Source organism: Pelophylax lessonae (assembly GCF_965119305.1).
Source record: "Pelophylax lessonae genome assembly, chromosome: 8".
Lineage (NCBI taxonomy): Eukaryota > Metazoa > Chordata > Amphibia > Anura > Ranidae > Pelophylax > Pelophylax lessonae.
In genome coordinates this window covers 118568084-118586798 of record NC_138775.1, presented here as the reverse complement: position 1 = coordinate 118586798, position 18715 = coordinate 118568084, and the positions used below count along the sequence as shown (strand labels likewise).

General features: G+C 50.2%; 1 protein-coding gene across 1 annotated transcript in view; it reads right to left on the bottom strand.

Annotated features, from left to right (window-relative positions):
• Positions 1-18715, bottom strand: part of IPPK (inositol-pentakisphosphate 2-kinase) — a 957415-nt gene that overhangs the window by 634166 nt on the left and 304534 nt on the right. The window contains exon 5 of the mRNA XM_082265219.1: positions 18485-18603. Within this exon, the coding sequence (XP_082121345.1) occupies positions 18485-18603 (119 nt within the window). The remainder of the gene's footprint in view (positions 1-18484; positions 18604-18715) is intronic.

Sequence of the window (18715 nt, the reverse complement as noted above, 5' to 3'; positions counted from 1 at the left end):
AAAATCTTACCGTAACATCCTTTTCTCTTAAGCTCATTGACAGACGCAGTCCTCTTGATTAATATCACATTGGGTTATACTGCCCTCTACAGAAGTAGGACAATAGGCAGAAGGAAAACGTTCTGGCCACACCTTTAGGGGCAGTCCCAGAGGGTATATCCTCTCTCTCTCTGCTACAGAAAGTCAGTTATGTCACAAAGCAGTGTTAGAGAATTTAACCCAACCCAACTCAAAAAACAGAGGGGCGGGTACTGCGTCTGTCAATGAGCTTAAGAGAAAAGGATTTTACGGTAAGATTTTACAAAAATCGGATTTTTGTAAGATCTTACCGTAAAATCCTTTTCTCTTAGCTCATTGACAGACGTAGTCTTCTTGATTCACAAAAACTGGGTTATGTTGTCTCCGCAGGAGCAGGACTAGGCAGAAAGAAAAAACGTTCTGGCTCCACCTTAGGGGCAGTCCCTGAGGGTATATCCTCCCTCTCTCTGCTACAAGGCATCAGTTCTGTCACAAAGCAGCAACAGAGAATTTAACCCAACCCAACTCAATGATAGAGGGGCGGGTACTACGTCTGTCAATGTGCTAAGAGAAAAGGATTTTACGGTAAGATCTTACAAAAATCCGATTTTCTCTGTCGCTCATTGACAGACGTAGTCTTCTTGATTCACAAGAACTGGGACATCCAGAAGCAGTGCCACAAATGAGGGGTGGGATTGACCGAAATCAAAATCCAATCTAGAAGGCCCAACCGGTGCCAAACTAGAAGTTTTAAAGGCTCATTAAAAACAAAGAATGAGACTCAAATGAAAATTTCCAATGGAAAAAAACCCTCGAGGCAGACCACTGGTCTCCTCAAATGGCGGCCTGCAAAACTTTGCGGCCAAACGAGGCATCAGACGATGCCATTACATCAACTTTATAATGTTTTGTAAAGGTATGCACCGACGACCAGGTAGCCGCCTTGCACACCTGGACCACTGACGCCTGATGGCGAAAGGCCCATGACGCACTAAGCGCCCGAGTGGAATGCGCTTTAACAGGGAACGGGGGCTCCCGACCCTTAATAGAATAAGCCTGTACCACCGTCTGTCTGATCCATTTGGAAATAGTCGCGGCAGATGCAGGCAACCCCTTTTTGGGTCCATCCGGGATCACAAAAAGTGAATCCGTCTTGCGAAACGAGTCTGTCGTTTTCAAGTATACCCTGATCGCCCGGACCACATCCAAGGAGTGTAAAGCAAACTCCCGAGGATGACTGGGCTTAGGACACAGGGAAGGTAATACAATTTCTTCATTCAGATGAAATTCTGAAACCACTTTTGGTAGGAAGGATGGATTCGGACGAAGAACCACCTTATCTCTATGAACCACCAGATATGGGGAACGACAAGATAAAGCGGCCAGTTCTGACACCCTGCGTGCAGAAGTAATAGCCACCAAGAAGGCCACCTTCTGGGACAACGTAGGTAGAGGAATCTCCCTAATATCTTCAAAGGGAGGTTTCTGAAGAACCGACAATACTAAATTAAGATCCCAGGGTGGTAACGGCGCGCGCACTGGCGGAGCCAGATGTCGCACCCCCTGGATGAAATTCCGCACCAAGGAATGAGTAGCCAAAGGCTTCTGAAAGAAGATAGCTAATGCTGAGACCTGACCCTTGATAGTGCTCAAGGCCAGTTTCTGCTCAACCCCTTGTTGCAGAAAAGCTAATATTCGACTAACCGAATAAGACCGTGGACGGAACCCCAGAGGTTCACACCATGCAATGTAGGACTTCCATGTACGATGATAAATCTTTCTGGAAGTCGCTTTCCTTGCTTTAACTAGAGTAGGAATAACTGAAGCTGACAATCCCTTGTCCTTCAGCACCTGGGTCTCAATAGCCAGGCCGTTAAAGCCAGCGATCGTAAAGCAGGATGGAAGATCGGTCCCTGAGACAGTAGGTCCTCCCTGAGAGGAAGTCTCCACGGGACGTCCGCCACCAGTCTGACCACGTCGGCGTACCACGCTCGGCGAGGCCAGTCCGGAGCTACCAGGATTACTGGAATTCCTTCCTCCTCTATCCTGCGAAGAAGTCTTGGCAGTAACCCGAGAGGAGGGAAGGCATACATTAGCTGGTATTGCCCCCACGGGGCGATCAGTGCGTCTGCGGTCTCTGCTAGAGGATCGCGGGAGCGAGCCACGAATCTCTGTACTTTCCTGTTGAATTGTGATGCCAACAGATCCACATCCGGGGTGCCCCACCGTAGGCACAACTGGTGGAAAACTTCTGGATGGAGGGACCATTCCCCTTGATCCAGAGTCTGACGGCTGAGATAATCTGCCTGCCAATTCTCCACCCCCGGAATGAACACCGCAGAGATAGCTGGAACAAGTCGTTCCGCCCAGCGAAGAATGCAAGCCACTTCTTTGGCCGCTCGGACACTCTTGGTGCCCCCCTGGTGATTGACATAAGCCACGGCCGTGGCGTTGTCCGACTGGATCCGAACCGGGCTGCCCTGGAGCTGCTCGGTCCAGTGAATCAGACAAAGTCTGATCGCTCTCAGTTCCAATACATTTATCGGCAACCTGGATTCTTCCAGTGACCAAAGTCCCTGGGCAGATAACTGACCGAGAATTCCTCCCCATCCGGATAGACTGGCATCCGTGGTCACTATCGTCCAATATATTGGCAGAAATGACTTTCCCTGGCTGAGCATCGGAGACCGAAGCCACCAGACCAGAGACTCTCTGGTCTGTTTGCTCAATCGGATCTGATTGTCCAGGGATTCCGGATTCCGATTCCATCTGAGAAGAATCTCTTGCTGAAGAATTCGGGTATGGGACTGGGCAAATGGGACTGCTTCGAAGGAAGCCACCATCAAACCCAGAACCCTCAAGCAAGTTCGAAGAGAAGACCAGCTGTTGGATAGTAACAACTGGACTGCTGATTGAATCTTCCGGAGTTTACCTACCGGAAGGAAAACACTTGACCTGACTGTGTCTAGAATTAGACCCAGATATTCGAGCCTCTGGGTGGGAACCAGAAATGACTTTTGCTGGTTCACCAGCCACCCGAATTCCTGTAAAGAAATTATAGTAATTTCTATGTTTTGTAGTAGGGTCTGAGGAGACTCTGCATGAAGCAGGAGATCGTCTAGGTAACCTAGAATCGATATGCCTCTTTGGCGTAGTAGTGCCAACATTGGGGCCAACACCTTCGTGAAGACCCGAGGAGCCGTGGCGAGACCGAAAGGTAACACCACAAACTGATAGTGGTTCTCTTCTACGGAAAAGCGTAGAAACCGCTGATGTCCTGCGAAAATGGGAATGTGAAGATAGGCGTCCTTGATGTCTATGGACGCTAGGACATCCCCTGGATGCAGGAAGGCTGCTACTGTGCGAATGGATTCCATCTTGAATTTCCTTATGTTGAGAAAGGAATTGAGTGCCCTTAAGTCCAGAATTGGATGCACTTTGCCCTCTTTCCTGGGTATTGTAAATAGGTTTGAATAAAACCCTTGAAAACGTTCTGTCCAAGGAACGTGGACTACCACTCCTTGTTGTAGTAAATCTGTGACTGCTCTCCGCAGATCTTCTAAACGATCCGGGGATAGTCGGATATTGGAAGGGAAGAATCGCGCCGGTGGGAGAGATCGAAACTCGATCTTGTACCCTGACCTTATGACTTCGCAAACCCACTTGTCCGGGATTCTGGAAAGCCATGGATCCGGGAATCGGTGAAGACGTCCCCCCACCCCAATTATGGGTGGGGGCGCACCTTCAGGCTTTGGACGATTTATCTTCAGGTCTGGAGGGGGCGGGCTTTTGCTTGCCCGACCAATGTCCCCTGAAGCCTCCTGAAGGAGTTTTGGAGGACTTAATTTTTTCACCCGCGGGACGAAAAAACTTTTTGTGAGCAGAGAAAGAAGGCCCTCGTCTTTGAAGAGTTCCTTTACCCTTAACATTTTGCGGTAAAAAGGTGCTCTTTCCACCCGTGAGATCCTTAATGATCTCATCTAAGTTGGCTCCAAATAGACGCTCTCCTAAAAAGGGGATATTAGCTAATGCTTTTTTGGAACCTTGGTCGGCTAACCAACCTTTTAGCCACAGTGTACGTCTGAGAACCACTGCTGAAACTGATGCTCGCGCCAATAATGGAGTGGCGTCTAACGCCGCATCACACACAAACTGTAACCCCTGTATCATTTGTTCCAACAAATCTGATACCGCCTGAGGGACCTCTTCTAAGTCCCGGCGTAACCACTTGGTCCATTCAGTTACAGTCTGCGAAACCAGACCAATAGCAATTATTGGTCTGAAAGCTGATCCAATCAAGGAAAACATGGTGCGAGACATAGCTTCTATCTTGCAATCCACTGGATCTTTAAAAGACGGGGCGTCTTCTAAAGGAATAACCGTGGCTTTATTCAATCTAGCAATTGGTGAATCCACCACAGGTGGTTCTGTCCATTTCTTAATGAGGGTTTCCTCACACGGATAACGCCTGTTAATGCGTTTAGAAATAGCAGAGGTGCGTTTTGGCAGACTCCATTCTTCTTTGATTGGATTGCCAAAACATTTGGGCAATGGAAAAACCTTCGCCACTTTCATGCGTTTTTTAGTCCCAAAAGGGATTTCAGTTTCAGCTATTTCCGACGGAATACCCTGTAATCTTAAGGTTTCTTGAACAGATACAATGAGTGCGTTTACCAACGCTTCCTCTCGGGCTATGGCTGATGCCGAAACATCCTCCTCACTGTCTGAAGAGACAGTACCCGAGACACCAATCCCAGATGAAGTACCTGCAACTGCAGAAATAGGCTCAGAGTCTGAATCCGAAGTTTCAGATAATAAGGGGTTAGGCGGGGGTCGCTTTCTTGCGCCCTGTCCCTGACAAGCCACTTCCACCCGGGACACAAAAGTTTCCATAATAGCTGACAATGATTCAACCGTCAGTGGGGTGCTGGAGGATCCTGCAGACACCTCGAGGGGATCCGGTGGAGATACATGAGTGGCAGGGTCCATGTTAATTCAGGACACCTCTGCCAGAAAAAACAAAAAACCTTTTTTTTTTTTTTTTTTTTTTTTTTAAATCAAAAAAATACCTTTTTTTTTTTATGTGTCTCCCCCTAGCGCAATAGCGCCCCTCAGAGTACCTGCTTCTCGATCCCCACAGAGAGAGAGGGACCCCCAAGGCTCACCACCCGATGCAGAGAAGTTTCCAACCAACTGCAGTCAGCGTCTGTCTTTTACAGACTGGAAAGAGCTGTGTTCGTTTTCCCGGGTAGAAGGACGTGGCTTCGCCCCGTGTATGCCTTTCGGCGTTCCCAGCTCTCCACGAGGTAGCTGGGCTCATCAAACATGGCCGCCCCCATACAGGAGACAATAGACTCCAAAAACATGGCGGCCGGCGTGACCTGAGGACATACATGCACCCGGTCTACGGCAAAATGGCGGCGGACCGCCGAAATCGTTTTTCCCAGCACATCCACCTGCATCTCTGCTAAGTGGCGGTTTATCGATCTGCAGGAGGTACACTACAATTAAGGTAGGATTATACCTCCTATGTCTGCTGTAATACTACAGTCTGCTGGGTAGAGTGTTAGCTCTCAAACCAAGTCCACTTCCCACCAAACACATACTGTATTTACAAGGGGGACTTTTAGTGTCAGATATATACTGACCATGTATGGAGGGGCCCATAATTCATACTGCCTCATAAGGAAAAAAGGGAACGTTTACTCACCATACCAAACCGACAGGCACCCTCTCTTCACAATACCCTCTCCACCGGGGTGGGGGGTTGTGGACCACTCCGGACGCCTCGACTCTCTGGTTCCTGGCGTCCAAGCGAGACTTTTAACTCGCAAGGTCAGTCCCTCCAATGGGACTCCGTCGCGGCCGACCCAGCGCGGAGCTCTGCACGCGCTTGTAGGCAGAAACCGGGGTGACCACTGGATCTCAACATCCAGCCCGTCGCCCGGCCCCACATACTTACTTGAATGTGTCGCGGCCGACCAAGCGCAATGCAATGGTCTGCGCGCGCTCGTAGGCCGGCTGGGGTGACCACTAGTGTCGCCCAGTCCGGCGTATTTGCTTGAAGATCTCACAGGAAAAAAACACTGGAGAAAACTGCCTAAAAAATATTTTTTCTAAAGAAAAAATCTTGCCAGGACCCAAAAGATCCCAGCAAGGAACTTAGGTCCTTACTCCTGACTAGACAGAAAAAACTGATGCCTTGTAGCAGAGAGAGGGAGGATATACCCTCAGGGACTGCCCCTAAGGTGGAGCCAGAACGTTTTTTCTTTCTGCCTAGTCCTGCTCCTGCGGAGACAACATAACCCAGTTCTTGTGAATCAAGAAGACTACGTCTGTCAATGAGCGACAGAGAAAATCCATTTTTCTCTATCGATTATTGACAGACGCAGTCCTCTTGATTAATATCACATTGGGACGTCCCAAAGCAGTGCCACAAATGAGGGGTGGGATAACAGAAATCAAAATTTAAATCCAGAAGGCCCAACCGGTGCCGACTAAAAGTCTTAAAGGCTCATCAAACCAAAGGATGAGACTCAACTGAAAATCCAACAGAAAAAAACCCTCGAGGTAGACCACCGGTCTCCTCAAATTGCGGCCTGCAGAACCTTGCGGCCAAAAGAGACATCTGACGATGCCATCACATCAACTTTATAAAATTTTGTAAAGGTATGAACCGACGACCAGGTAGCCGCCTTGCAAACCAGGACCACTGACGCCTGATGGCGGAAGGCCCAGGAAGCACTAAGCGCCCGAGAGGAGTGCGCCTTAACAGGGAACAGAGGATCCCGACCCTTAATAGAATAAGCCTGTACCACCGTCTGTCTGATCCATCTGGAGATAGTCGCGGCAGATGCAGGCAACCCCTTTTTGGGGCCATCCGTGATCACAAAAAGTGAAACCGTTTTACGAAACGAGTCCGTAGTTTTCAGGTATACCCTGATTGCCCGAACCACATCCAAGGAATGTAACGCACACTCCCGAGGATGACTGGGCTTAGGACATAGGGAAGGCAATACAATGTCCTCATTAAGATGAAACTCTGAAACCACCTTAGGAAGGATGGATTTGGACGAAGAACCACCTTATCCCTATGAACCACCAGATATGGGGAATGACAAGATAATGCGGCCAGTTCTGACACCCTGCGTGCAGAAGTAATGGCCACCAAGAAGGCCACCTTCTGGGATAAAGTAAGCAAGGGAATCTCCCTAATATCTTCAAAGGGAGGTTTCTGAAGAACCGACAACACTAAATTAAGATCCCAGGGCGGTAAGGGCGCGCGCACTGGCGGAGCCAGGTGCCGCACTCCCTGGATGAAATTCCGTACCAAGGAATGAGTAGCCAAAGGTTTCTGAAAGAAGATTGCTAACGCTGAAACCTGACCCTTGATAGTGCTCAAGGACAGTTTCTGCTCAACCCCCTGTTGCAGAAAGGCCAAGATTCGGGTCACCGAATAGGTACATGGGGGAAATCTAAGAGATTCACACCACGCAATATAAGCCTTCCATGTGCGATAATAGACTTTGCTGGAAGTCGCTTTCCTTGCTTTAATTAGAGTAGGAATAACTGAAGCTGACAATCCCTTGTCCTTCAGTACCTGGGTCTCAATGGCCAGGCCGTTAAAGCCAGCGATTGTAAAGCAAGATGGAAGATCGGTCCCTGAGACCGCAGATCCTCCCTGAGAGGAAGTCTCCAAGGAGCGTCCGCGACCAGTCTGCCCAAGTCGGCGTACCCGGCTTGACGAGGCCAGTCCGGAATTACCAGGATAACTGGAATTCCCTCCACCTCTATCCTGCGGAGAAGTTTCAGCAGCAACTTGAGAGGAGGGAAGACATACAGTAGCTGATACTGCCCCTACGGGGCGATCAGCGTGTCTGCTGCGTCCGCTAGAGGATCGCAGGCGCGAGCTACAAACCTCCGCGCCTTCCTGTTGAGCCGACATGCCAACAGATCCACCTCTGGGGTGCCCCAATGAAGGCACAGCTGGTGAAATCCTTGGTGATCGACCTAAGCCACAGCCATGGCATTGTCTGACTGGATCCGAACCGGGCTGCCCTAGAGCTGCTTGGTCCAGAAAATCAGACAAAGTCTGATCGCTCTCAGTTCCCACACATTTATCAGAAACTTGAATTCTATCGGAAGTAGTGACTTCCCCTGGCTGAGCATTGGAGACCAAAGCCACCAGACCAGAGACTCCCTGGTCCGCTCGCTCAACCGGATCCGATTACTGGAGGGAACTGGGAATGATCTTTGGAAAAAGTGAAGAAAACGTTCTGCTCAAGGAACGGGAACAACTGCTCCCTGTAGCATACAAATGTTGGAAGGGAAGAATTGCACCGGTAGAAGTGATCGACACTCAATCTTGTATCCCGATCGTATGATCTCCTGAACCCCTTTGTCCGGGATTCAGGAAAGCCATGTATCTGGAAACCGGTGAAGACGTCCCCCCACCCCAGAGATGGGTGGGGGCGCACCTTCAGGCTATATTGGTCTTATCTTCAGGTTTGGCTGAGTCGGACTTTTGTTTACCCGACCAGCACCCTTTGAAACCCCCAAAAGGGGCTTTGGAGCCCTTCTCGCTCGCCCCAGCGGAGCGAACAAACCTTTTATGAGCGGAAAAGGAAGGCCCTCGCCTGTTACGAGGTCCTTTACCCTTAGCAGTCTGTGGCAAAAAAGTGCTCTTGCCCCCAGTGACATCCTTTATAATCTCATCTAAAGTGGCCCCAAACAGGCGATCCCCCTGAAAAGGGAGATTAGCCAAAGCTTTCTTGGAACCTTGATCCGCCGACCAGCACTTTAACCACAACACACGTCTGAGGACTACTGCTGACATTGATGCATGCCCTAACAAGGGAGTGGCATCCAGGGCGGCGTCACAGACGAACTGTAGTCCTTGTATAATTTGCGCCATCAAATCAGATGCTGGCGGGGAGATACTTCTCCCCTTTAAGTCACGGCGTAACAATTTGGCCCATTCTGTCAATGTTTGTGAAACGAAACCAATGGCAACCACTGGCCTAAAGGTTGACCCTATCATGGAAAAAATGGTGAGGGATTCCGCTTCCACTTTTCGATCCACCGGATCCTTAAAGGATGGAGCGTCCTCCAACGGGATAACAGTGGCTTTATTTAGTCTGGAAATTGGTGGATCCACCACTGGTGGTACCGTCCACTTTTTAATGAGGGATTCCTCAAACGGATAGCGCCTAGCAATGCGTTTGGAAATAGCAAGGGTTCGTTTCGGATGATCCCATTCCTCTTTAATTTTATTACCAAAACATTTGGGTAAAGGAAAAACCTTCGCCATCTTGGTAGGCTTACTAGTACCAAAAGGAATTTCCATCTCGGTTACCTCTGCCGGTGTAACCTCAAGTCTTAAGGTTTCCCGGACAGACACAACTAGTGCGTCCACCAACGCTTCTTATTGTGCTATGGCGGAGGCAGAAACGTCCTCCTCACTATCTGAGGAGACATTACCTGAGACAACAGCCCCAGAGGAGGGACCTGCAGCTGCAATGACCATCTCAAAATCTGAAGTATCAGATGAAATAGGGGTAGGTGGGGGTCGCTTTCTTGACCCCCGTCCCTGACAGGCCACCTCCACCCGGGATACCAAAGACTCCAAAACTGCTGATAATGCATCAATCACGACTGGTGCACTGGAGGGTCCTGCGCCCACCTCGAGGGGATCAGGTGGGGATACATGTGTGGCAGGGTCCATGATTATACAAGACACTTGCCAGCAACAAAAAAATAATTGCAATGAAAAAAACTTTTTTTTTTTTTTGTGTAATCCCCCAGTGCAACAGCGCCCCTCAGTGTTACCTGCTTTGGACCCCAGAGAGAGAGAGACCCCAAGGCTCACCACCTGATGCACAGAAGTTTCTATCAACCTGCTCTCAGCGCTGTCTTCTTACAGACAGGAAGTCTTTGGCACTTTTTCCCGGGTAAAGGAGGCGGCTCCGCCCCTTTACACACCTTCCGGCGCCTCCCATGCTGCTCCTTGAGGTAGCTGGTCATTTCTAAAATGGCCGCCCCCATGCTGGAGACACGAGGCTACGCCAAGATGGCGGCCCCACGCGACCTGCGGGGAAATGGTGGCGGCCTATGGAAAGATGGCAGCGGCCTACTGCGGCCTGCAGAAGTTAGTTATCGGCCTGTGCGGCCTGCGGGAGGTGAACGGCCTATGGGAGGATGGCGACCTGCGGGAGGATGGCGGCCTGCGGATGGCGGTAGTCCAGGCACAGGCATCGGCCTGTATTGCAACCTTATGTCAGGTAGGATACTATCACCCTCATACATGGCCATCTTAACAGTAACGCCAGCCACTGACTTCAGTCATTCCCTTTACAGTCTCATACAGTGACTATAGATAGTCAGCTACTAAACCAAGCCTCCTGGTATTTATGCACTAAATCACCCTCAAGAGAAGGATCAATGACACCTGTTAGGATCACGTCCGACCATCCCAGAGAGGGGCCCGCGTCCACCAACAAACTCGACAGGGGGAGAGGGGGAACATTTTACTCACCATACCGGAACCAGGCGGACGCCAACTCCTGACAGAACCCCTCTCCACGAGGTGGGGGGGGCTGTCGACCAATACGGACGCTGTGACTCAGTTTGCAACTGGTCGTTGGCGTCCAGGCGAGACGTTTAACTCGCAGGGTCAGTCCCCGTCCAGTGGGACTATGTCGCGGCCGACCCAGCGCGGAGCTAGGGCCTGCACGCGCTCGCAGGCTGACTGGGGTGACCACTGGATCTCAACATCCAGCCCGTCGCCCAGTTTCAGCGTACGTGCTTGAAGATCTCACAGGAACAACTGGAGAAAAAGCTGCCTAATAAAAAGTTTTTCTAAAAAATCTTGCCAGGACCAAAGATCCCAGCAAGGACCTTACATAGTTACATAGTAGGTGAGGTTGAATAAAGACAATAGTCCATCCAGTTCAACCTGTGTAGGTGTGTGTGGCTGTAATCATCTCACATACCCCTGAATGTTCTGATCCTTGAGATGTAAGTCTAAGAGTCTTTTGAAAGCCACCATACTACCCGCAGAAACCACCTCTTGTGGTAGAGAATTCCACAATCTTGTAGCCCTAACAGTAAAGAACCCCCCACGTTGCCTGAGGTTAAAACGCTTCTCCTCTAATCGCATTGTATGCCCTCGAGTCCTCATGCAATCCCTTCGAATGAACAGCTTTTTTTCTAAGCTGGGATCCCCATTAAGATATTTCTAAATAACTATCATGTCCCCCCTCAGACGTCTCTTCTCCAGGGAGAATAAATTGAGCGATTGTAGACGCTCTTCATAGTCAAGGTCCTCCAATCCCCTAATTAGTTTAGTTGCCCTTCTCTGGACTCTCTCCAGCTCCAACACATCCCTCCTGAGGACTGGCGACCAGAACTGGACAGAATACTCCAGATGCGGTCGGACCAGAGTTTTATAAAGTGGAAGGATTATAGTCTTATCTCTGGAATACATCCCTTTCTTTATGCATGCTAATATTCTGCTGGCTTTGGCAGCTGCCGCTTGACATTGCATGCTGTTGCCTAATCTATCATCAACCAAGACTCCCAGATCCTTCTCCATTTTTGATTCCCCCAAGGGTTCCCCTCCTAACGTGTATTGTGCTTTTATGTTTTTAGTCCCCAAGTGCAAAACCTTACACTTCTCCACGTTAAACCTCATTTGCCATGTCGTTGCCCACTCTGTAATTTTGTCCAGGTCATTCTGTAGGATATCTGCTTCATGCTGTGCAGTTATTGCTCTGGCCAATTTTGTGTCATCTGCAAAAACTGATATCGAACTACTGATCCCGACCTCAATGTTGTTTATGAGTAAATTGAACAAGGTTGGTCCCAGGACTGAGCCCTGGGGCACCCCGCTTACTACCTCAGACCAGTCTGAGTATGCGCTGTTTATTACCACTCTTTGGACACGCCCTTTAAGCCAATTCCGTATCCAAGAGCAAACCCTGCTGTCGATACCTGCAGACCTTAGGTCCTTACTCCTGACTAGACAGAAAAAACTGACTTCCTGTAGCAGAGAGAGAGAGGATATACCCTCTGGGACTGCCCCTATAGGTGTGGCCAGAACGTTTTCCTTCTGCCTAGTGTCCTACTCCTGTAGAAGGCAGTATAACCCAATGTGATATTAATCAAGAGGACTGAGTCTGTCAATGAGCGACAGAGAAAGTAGTATTTAATAAGGTAAATGGGAAGGCGGAGCCTGGAGTTGTGGGAGGGGAGGAGCCGCCTATTTAAGGTCGGGCCCCCTGCCTCTTCTGGGCTGGTGCAGGGATCGCTTATTTTTGGGTCACGCCCACTACCAGGAATCTGCTGTACGCCGCCATTCATCAGCAGCAGTACCACCTAGGAGGACGCTTCCGGGTCAGCCAGCAGGCACCCGGCTTCACGTGAGCACAGGGGAGAGGCTGGGGCTCAGTCTCCCCCCCCACCTCCGTTCCCCCTCCACCAGCCGCACAGCCTCCCTGCTCCCTCCTTCACTCACATAGCATGGACTGCAGCTTCCCTCCCCGGACCTCCCCACTATCATAAGTTGCTGCAGGCGGGGATCTCGCTTCAGCTGGTCCCACCCTTTCTGTGTTGTGTTCATGTCCGCACTCCCTGCGCTGCCTGAAAGCGGCCCCCTCCCTCTCTCCTCCCTGTCATCTATTCGTCTTAACCAAGTCAGTTCTGTGCTGCAACTGCCGAACACTGTCACATGTTCCCACCGTTCACATGCACATTCCTATATTCATTCATCCTCTGTCTCTGCCATGGTTGTCCATCCCAGTCTGTCCCCTTACTCTGTCGCTGTACTGGCTGTGTGACAGCCTTCACATCACCGCTCAAACAGGATCATCCTCCGGGTCAAGTTTCACTAAACTTCTACACGAACTTTCACAGCAGTTCTCCTCTTTCGTTATAACAGACTGTGTTTTACTGGTACTGGTGACACCTAGTGTTCTTGTAAAAAATTACACCATGCTGCAGCCTGTTCACTTTTGTCTTTTTTTTTTTTTTTTTTTCCAAGCCTGTTTTAGGAACCTGTTTTTTTTTTTGTTGTTTTTGGCAATTTGTTTTCTTCCTTTGTGTCATATTTCCAATAACCTTATTTCCTGGAACAGGTCACATTCACATACACATGTTTTGACGGGTAGGGTTCAGGAACTCGGCTTTCACAAGTACTTGGAGGGGCAAGTTCTCCAGTCACATTACCTAGATACTAAATTTCCAAATCAGCAGTCCTTTCAAATTCCTCCGCCATTCCACCTGCCGCCGCCCCCCCCCCCCTTCCCCCCAGTTTGGCACATCTCAAATGCCATCCCTGATTGCCATCCAGATGGTTTGGTTGCTGCATCAAAAAAAAAAAAAAAAATTATATCTCATGGGAAGCAACTTTTCTTTGCCACTTAACCGCACCTTGGTTGCACCAGCTCTCATCCTGTACAGGCAGCCCCCCTGGCCGTGTCACCCCCCCACCATCCAGCCTCACTCTGGCATCCACCGGGGGGGTTACCAGCACAGACTTTCATGCAAATACTTCATTTGTTTTCTTTGCTATCATGTTCAGTTACATGGTCATTTTTGTTTGTAACATATGTCTTGTTTCGACGTTTCCAGCAGATACCACATCTCAAAAAAGGAAAAATGTTTTTCTCAGTCGCAACTCACGGGCGGTTCGGCCATAGCTCCCGCCCCCCTCGCCTGGCTTCCTGCCTATCACCCGGGCCTTGACATGCAAGGACACACTCCGACCACGCTCTTTGTTCACATCCTGGCGAATACGTTCTTTTGGGGGTGGGCCTAGTCCAACTCTTCCCCCCCCCCCTCAGTCGCAGGTTCTGGTGGGCATTTCAGTACAGCCCCTCTCGACACGTATAGGGTTGGTGTTCGCAGGGCAGGTCAGTTGTTGAGTTAGGCGCTTATGTCATTTCACTTCAGGCGCCAACCCTTCTTGTTTCACCCATACAGGTGGAACGCATGAGCATTATCGGACGTACAGCCAAGTGTTTTCAGACCCCTCACAGGTTATTGAAGGCATGCTGTCTCACTTGGTCATACTCTTCCATGGTTACCTGGGTTGGGGGGGGGGGGGGGGGGTAGTTAGGTAGGTCAATTACAGTTAGCCCGAGACCAACACCCATCCTCACACGGAGGTTTTCGCCCATCGGTCCAAACCATAGCTAGTGTCTCGGTTACCCCACTAGTGTAGAGAGGGTGTCACCTTCCCAGAGGCCTACACCCCGCCATTTCATTACTTGGCATAGCGCAGGGCCAACTTATAGACAGCGCCTCTACCTGCCGCTGGGTTAGTTAGGGCCTCACGTCCCGCTCGCTAGTACTGGTCTATTCCCAGGAAACCTGGGGGGGGGGGGGTACACGCCAGTCAAACATATGCATCCGCTTAGGTTTCATGACCTTTGCCTTCATGTTTTCCAGGTTGTCCCACGCGTCAGACAGGGGATCGCTCCTCCCTACCTAGTACGCCAGCCAGGCTTCCTAAGCCGGTTCCGGTCCCCACCACAGGAGGAAGACAAGGCTTGACGAGCCCGGGCCGTTGAGTTCTTGGACCATCCCAATGATCACCACCGAAATAAGACGGAGAGGAATTCCGTTTCCGGCCACCGTCAGGAAGGCTGAACTTTTCAGGTTTTGTCGACCTATACAGTTCCGCAGTCTGGGTCCGGCTCGCAGGACAATGTGCACGATACCTTAGTCAGGATCAAGGCCACTATGGCATCCGTCTTATCCTCCATCAACAGCCTGAATCAAAGGATGGAGAAATCTAGAAACCCCGGCTCCCGCCCCTTCACCCCCGAGTTTCCCACACTCCCAGGTTGCTGCCCCAACAGTCTTCAGCATGTCATTGCAGGTACTCCTACCTCCCCGGCAGATATTCCACATATCACGCCAGCTCACATGGTCCCTCCCAGCATCAAGAAAGACATCCTGGAGGGCAAAGACGTTTACCTCATGTCCCTGTTAGCATCCTAGGATGTCATAGGAAGTAAGACCCATAACCACGGCTATCCTGTCTGGGGTGCTCAAGGTCAAAAAGCCCAGGTTGAACAAGGATTTGTCCATCCCTGAGTTCGTGTTGGCTTTTGGTCTGGCTAGGGATTGTGATGTGCTTAATTTCCCAAACCGCAGGGGGGGGGGGGGGGAGATTTGGATTTGGATTTGTACTTGCACAGGGTGGTTGATTTGGGGTACAAGTACAGGGGCTCAGCATTCCACGTTACCATTGTTTTTCGGCCAAGGCAGCTGCCGCCTTAGCCCAGTTTAACTATCAGGGCAGACTGGGGCCAGTTGGACATGGGACTTGTTCTGCCACCACTTCGCCGAGCTCCCTCCTCCAGCCTGCGCCAACTGTGCCTTCCCATCCCTCCAACTTGTGTTCCTCCAATCCAATTCCACCGTCATCAGCGACGTCAACCCCGGTACCAGCAGAGTCGATCACAGAGCTTCCAGAGGCAGGCCAGACAGGTATCGTGTTCCCGGGCAAGACGCAGGTTGCAACAACTTCAATGCAGGAGGTTGTAGGTTCAACACCACAAGTTGTTGCATGTCTGCTCTACCTGCTCTTGGGCGCACGCTAAGACCAAGTGCCCCAACCGACTCTTTCCGAAGGAATTGCTGACCAAATGACAGGTTGACACCCGGGCTTTCTTCCTGGAGTTCCACCCTTCTCAAAGATTTAGTCAAGTTTCTTACAGGGCTTCCCAGAAGGGTTTCAGTTGGGGCCGGTCGCTCTACCGGCAACTACGGTGGAGGGTAACAATTTACAGTCGGCCTTATCCGACTCTTCCGCAGTCAACACCGTTGTCAGTCGGAGGTTGACAAAGGTTTTATGTTTGGGCCTTTTGGCACAACACCTTTTTGTTTTTTTCTTGTTGGCGTACCAACCCATTGGGCTCACCACCGGGAAGTACAACAAAAAAATGCTTGATTATTGACCTTTCGTGGCTCATGCGGTTATCACGCCTAGCCTCAATTTTCTCCTCCCCGCTGAGGAATTTTTTTTTTTTTTTTCTCTACAGTAGGCCTCTGTGGACAATGCCATCCAGGCGATCTTGCAGGCCAGTGATGATGCCTGGCTCAGCTGGACAGACATATCCGATGCCATCAAACTACGGCCCATTCACCAGTCGTTGTGGCACCTGCATGGTGTCAGGTGGGAAGGGTCTTACTTTTCGCTGTCCGCTTGACCTTTGGGGCCAAGAACAGCCCATTAATGTTTGACATGTTAGCAGAAACGTTGTGCTGGCTCTTTTGAACGTCAGCCGCCGTCCAGTGGTAATTCATTACCTAGATGATTTCCTGACCATGGAAGTCGCACCTTCAACATCAACTTTCAAGCACTTTTGTGTACCGACTTCTCAGTCTGCCCCCGGGTCTTCAGCGTGAGGGCAGCTTTATCTCACAGGACGGTCAGGCCAGGATGGACTTGTCCATGTGGGATGAGTTCCTGGCCCAATGGTAAGGCATGAACTTGGTCATTGCCGTAGTTCAGACTGCTCTCCAGTGTTATGGACTGACGCGGCGGGCCATGCCCGGTTTGTGGCCATTGTTGGGACAACACGTGGTTCAGGTACAGTCGTCCTAGAAACGCTAAATCTGCCATCTTTCAATTCCACCTTGGCCCCTTTTCTAACATTACCCCTCAATGGCTGCTGCTAGAAAGGGGGGGGCTCCTTTGGGCAGGCCAAACTACAAGTGCTTCACCGGCAACGGGGCAGCAGGCGTCTTCAACGGGGGCGGTCCTCCTCCCTCGCCATCAGGAGTTTAGTCAGAAGACTTACTTGGTTGGCCGACACGTTGCACTTCCACCTGGTTTGCGAGCATGTGCCAGGTGTTCTTAACTCAGCAACTGATGCCCTATCTCGCTCCAAACTTACAGGTCTTCCTCCGTGCACATCCCACGGAAGAGGAAATCCAGGACGAACCACCACCGTTCCAGGAACTCACCCTGGATTAACTGTTTTCATGGGCCATGGGTTTATGCTAGCCCAATCAGCACTGTCACCCAACACCAGACGCTCCTACGCACGAGCTCTGATCATCTTCAGGTTCAGCACAGAGTTCAATATTTCTGTTTGGACCCGTTGTGGTTAGAAACCATTGGGGCATTTTCTTCCTTTTGCCATTTTAACTTGGAACTGGCGCACAGTACAATTTAAACTATACCTCTCCGGAGTTCAGTTTCACATCAACACGTACCCCAGTCGCGGTACCTTCATGGCATCAAGGCCCATCAAGAACATTCCAAAAGGCATCCTTCGGTTGGAAGGCTGCAAGCCTAAGTTTCGTCAACCAATCGACGGCTGCAGGTTCTGGGCTTTGGCCGACTTGTCGGACACTAAGCTGTTAAGGCAGGGTCCTATGATGCCATCAAGACAGCCATGTACCTGGCCTTCTACAGGTTCCTGCTGCCAAACAAGTTCACCGTGGGAACTCACTCAGTACCACCACATGTCGAGGGCAGACCTAGTTAAGGTGGACGTTCATTGTCCTGACACTCCCAACAGTCCAAGACCAATCAACTGGGGCCACCAGTCGACATACCACTGTATGCTTCTTTCAACAGATGGTGCCCTGTGCAGTTGCTGAATCGTCTTATCCGGGTGGGGCAGGTTAGTGATGCTCTCCTGCTGAGCCTCTATGGCAGGCCTCTCGCCACGCCCAGGTTCGTCAAGTACTTGAGAACCCTGCTGGGTAAGTTAGGGTGCGATCCTGCCACCCTTTCCGGTCAATCCTTTCGCTTAGGGACAGCAATGGCGGCCTCCAGCCTTCGCATTCCTGTGCATATCTTCAAGAGAACAGGGCAGTGGGAATCCCCCACCTGCTGCAATTGCATACCCCAATGTGAAGGTGAGCGCAGACAAGAGTTACCGAGTTAGCCAATAAGTTTTGTTTTGCATACAATGCACTTGTATTAAAAGTTACTCGCATGCTCTCCTTTTTGCCCTCTTTATTTTACAGGCCTGCCCGAACAACGGTTTTGGCACGCTACTACCGTAGTTATTTAATTATTGTCATGTTCTCTATCTCGGCTCATTTCCCTGACCACAAATGGGAAGGCGGAGCCTGGAGTTGTGGGAGGGGAGGAGCCGCCTATTTAAGGTCGGGCCCCCCGCCTCTTCTGGGCTGGTGCAGGGATCGCTTATCCCTCCCACCACTGCCCCTTTTTCTACAACATTCCCTTCCTCTTCCTTCCTTCTTGGCGGGCCCTCTTTATTTTACAGGCCTGCCCGAACAACGGTTTTGGCACGCTACTACTGTAGTTATTTAATTATTGTCATGTTCTCTATCTTGGCTCATTTCCCTGACCACAAACAAGATATAGATTTTAAAAAATCTATATTTAGCTCGTTAACTTTTACAGCCAAAAAGGTGTGAAACTCTATCCTAAACAGACATACAAATATTACAGCTTTGAAATTGAAAGTTCACTCACCTTAATCTCTATGCAGAATATGGGTCTGTGCTCTATAAATGGGAAGGTCTGCAATCGAGTGAGGTTAGGAAGGCACATGGCATAACCACTAATATCCATCTCTTTTTCACACCGGGATTCTGCATCACAAGGGAAGGGCAGCATGTGATAATCCATTATAACAGGGTGCAGAATTATGAATCTTACTAAAAATCATAGACCTGAATATGACATTTAAAAACACTGACTGGC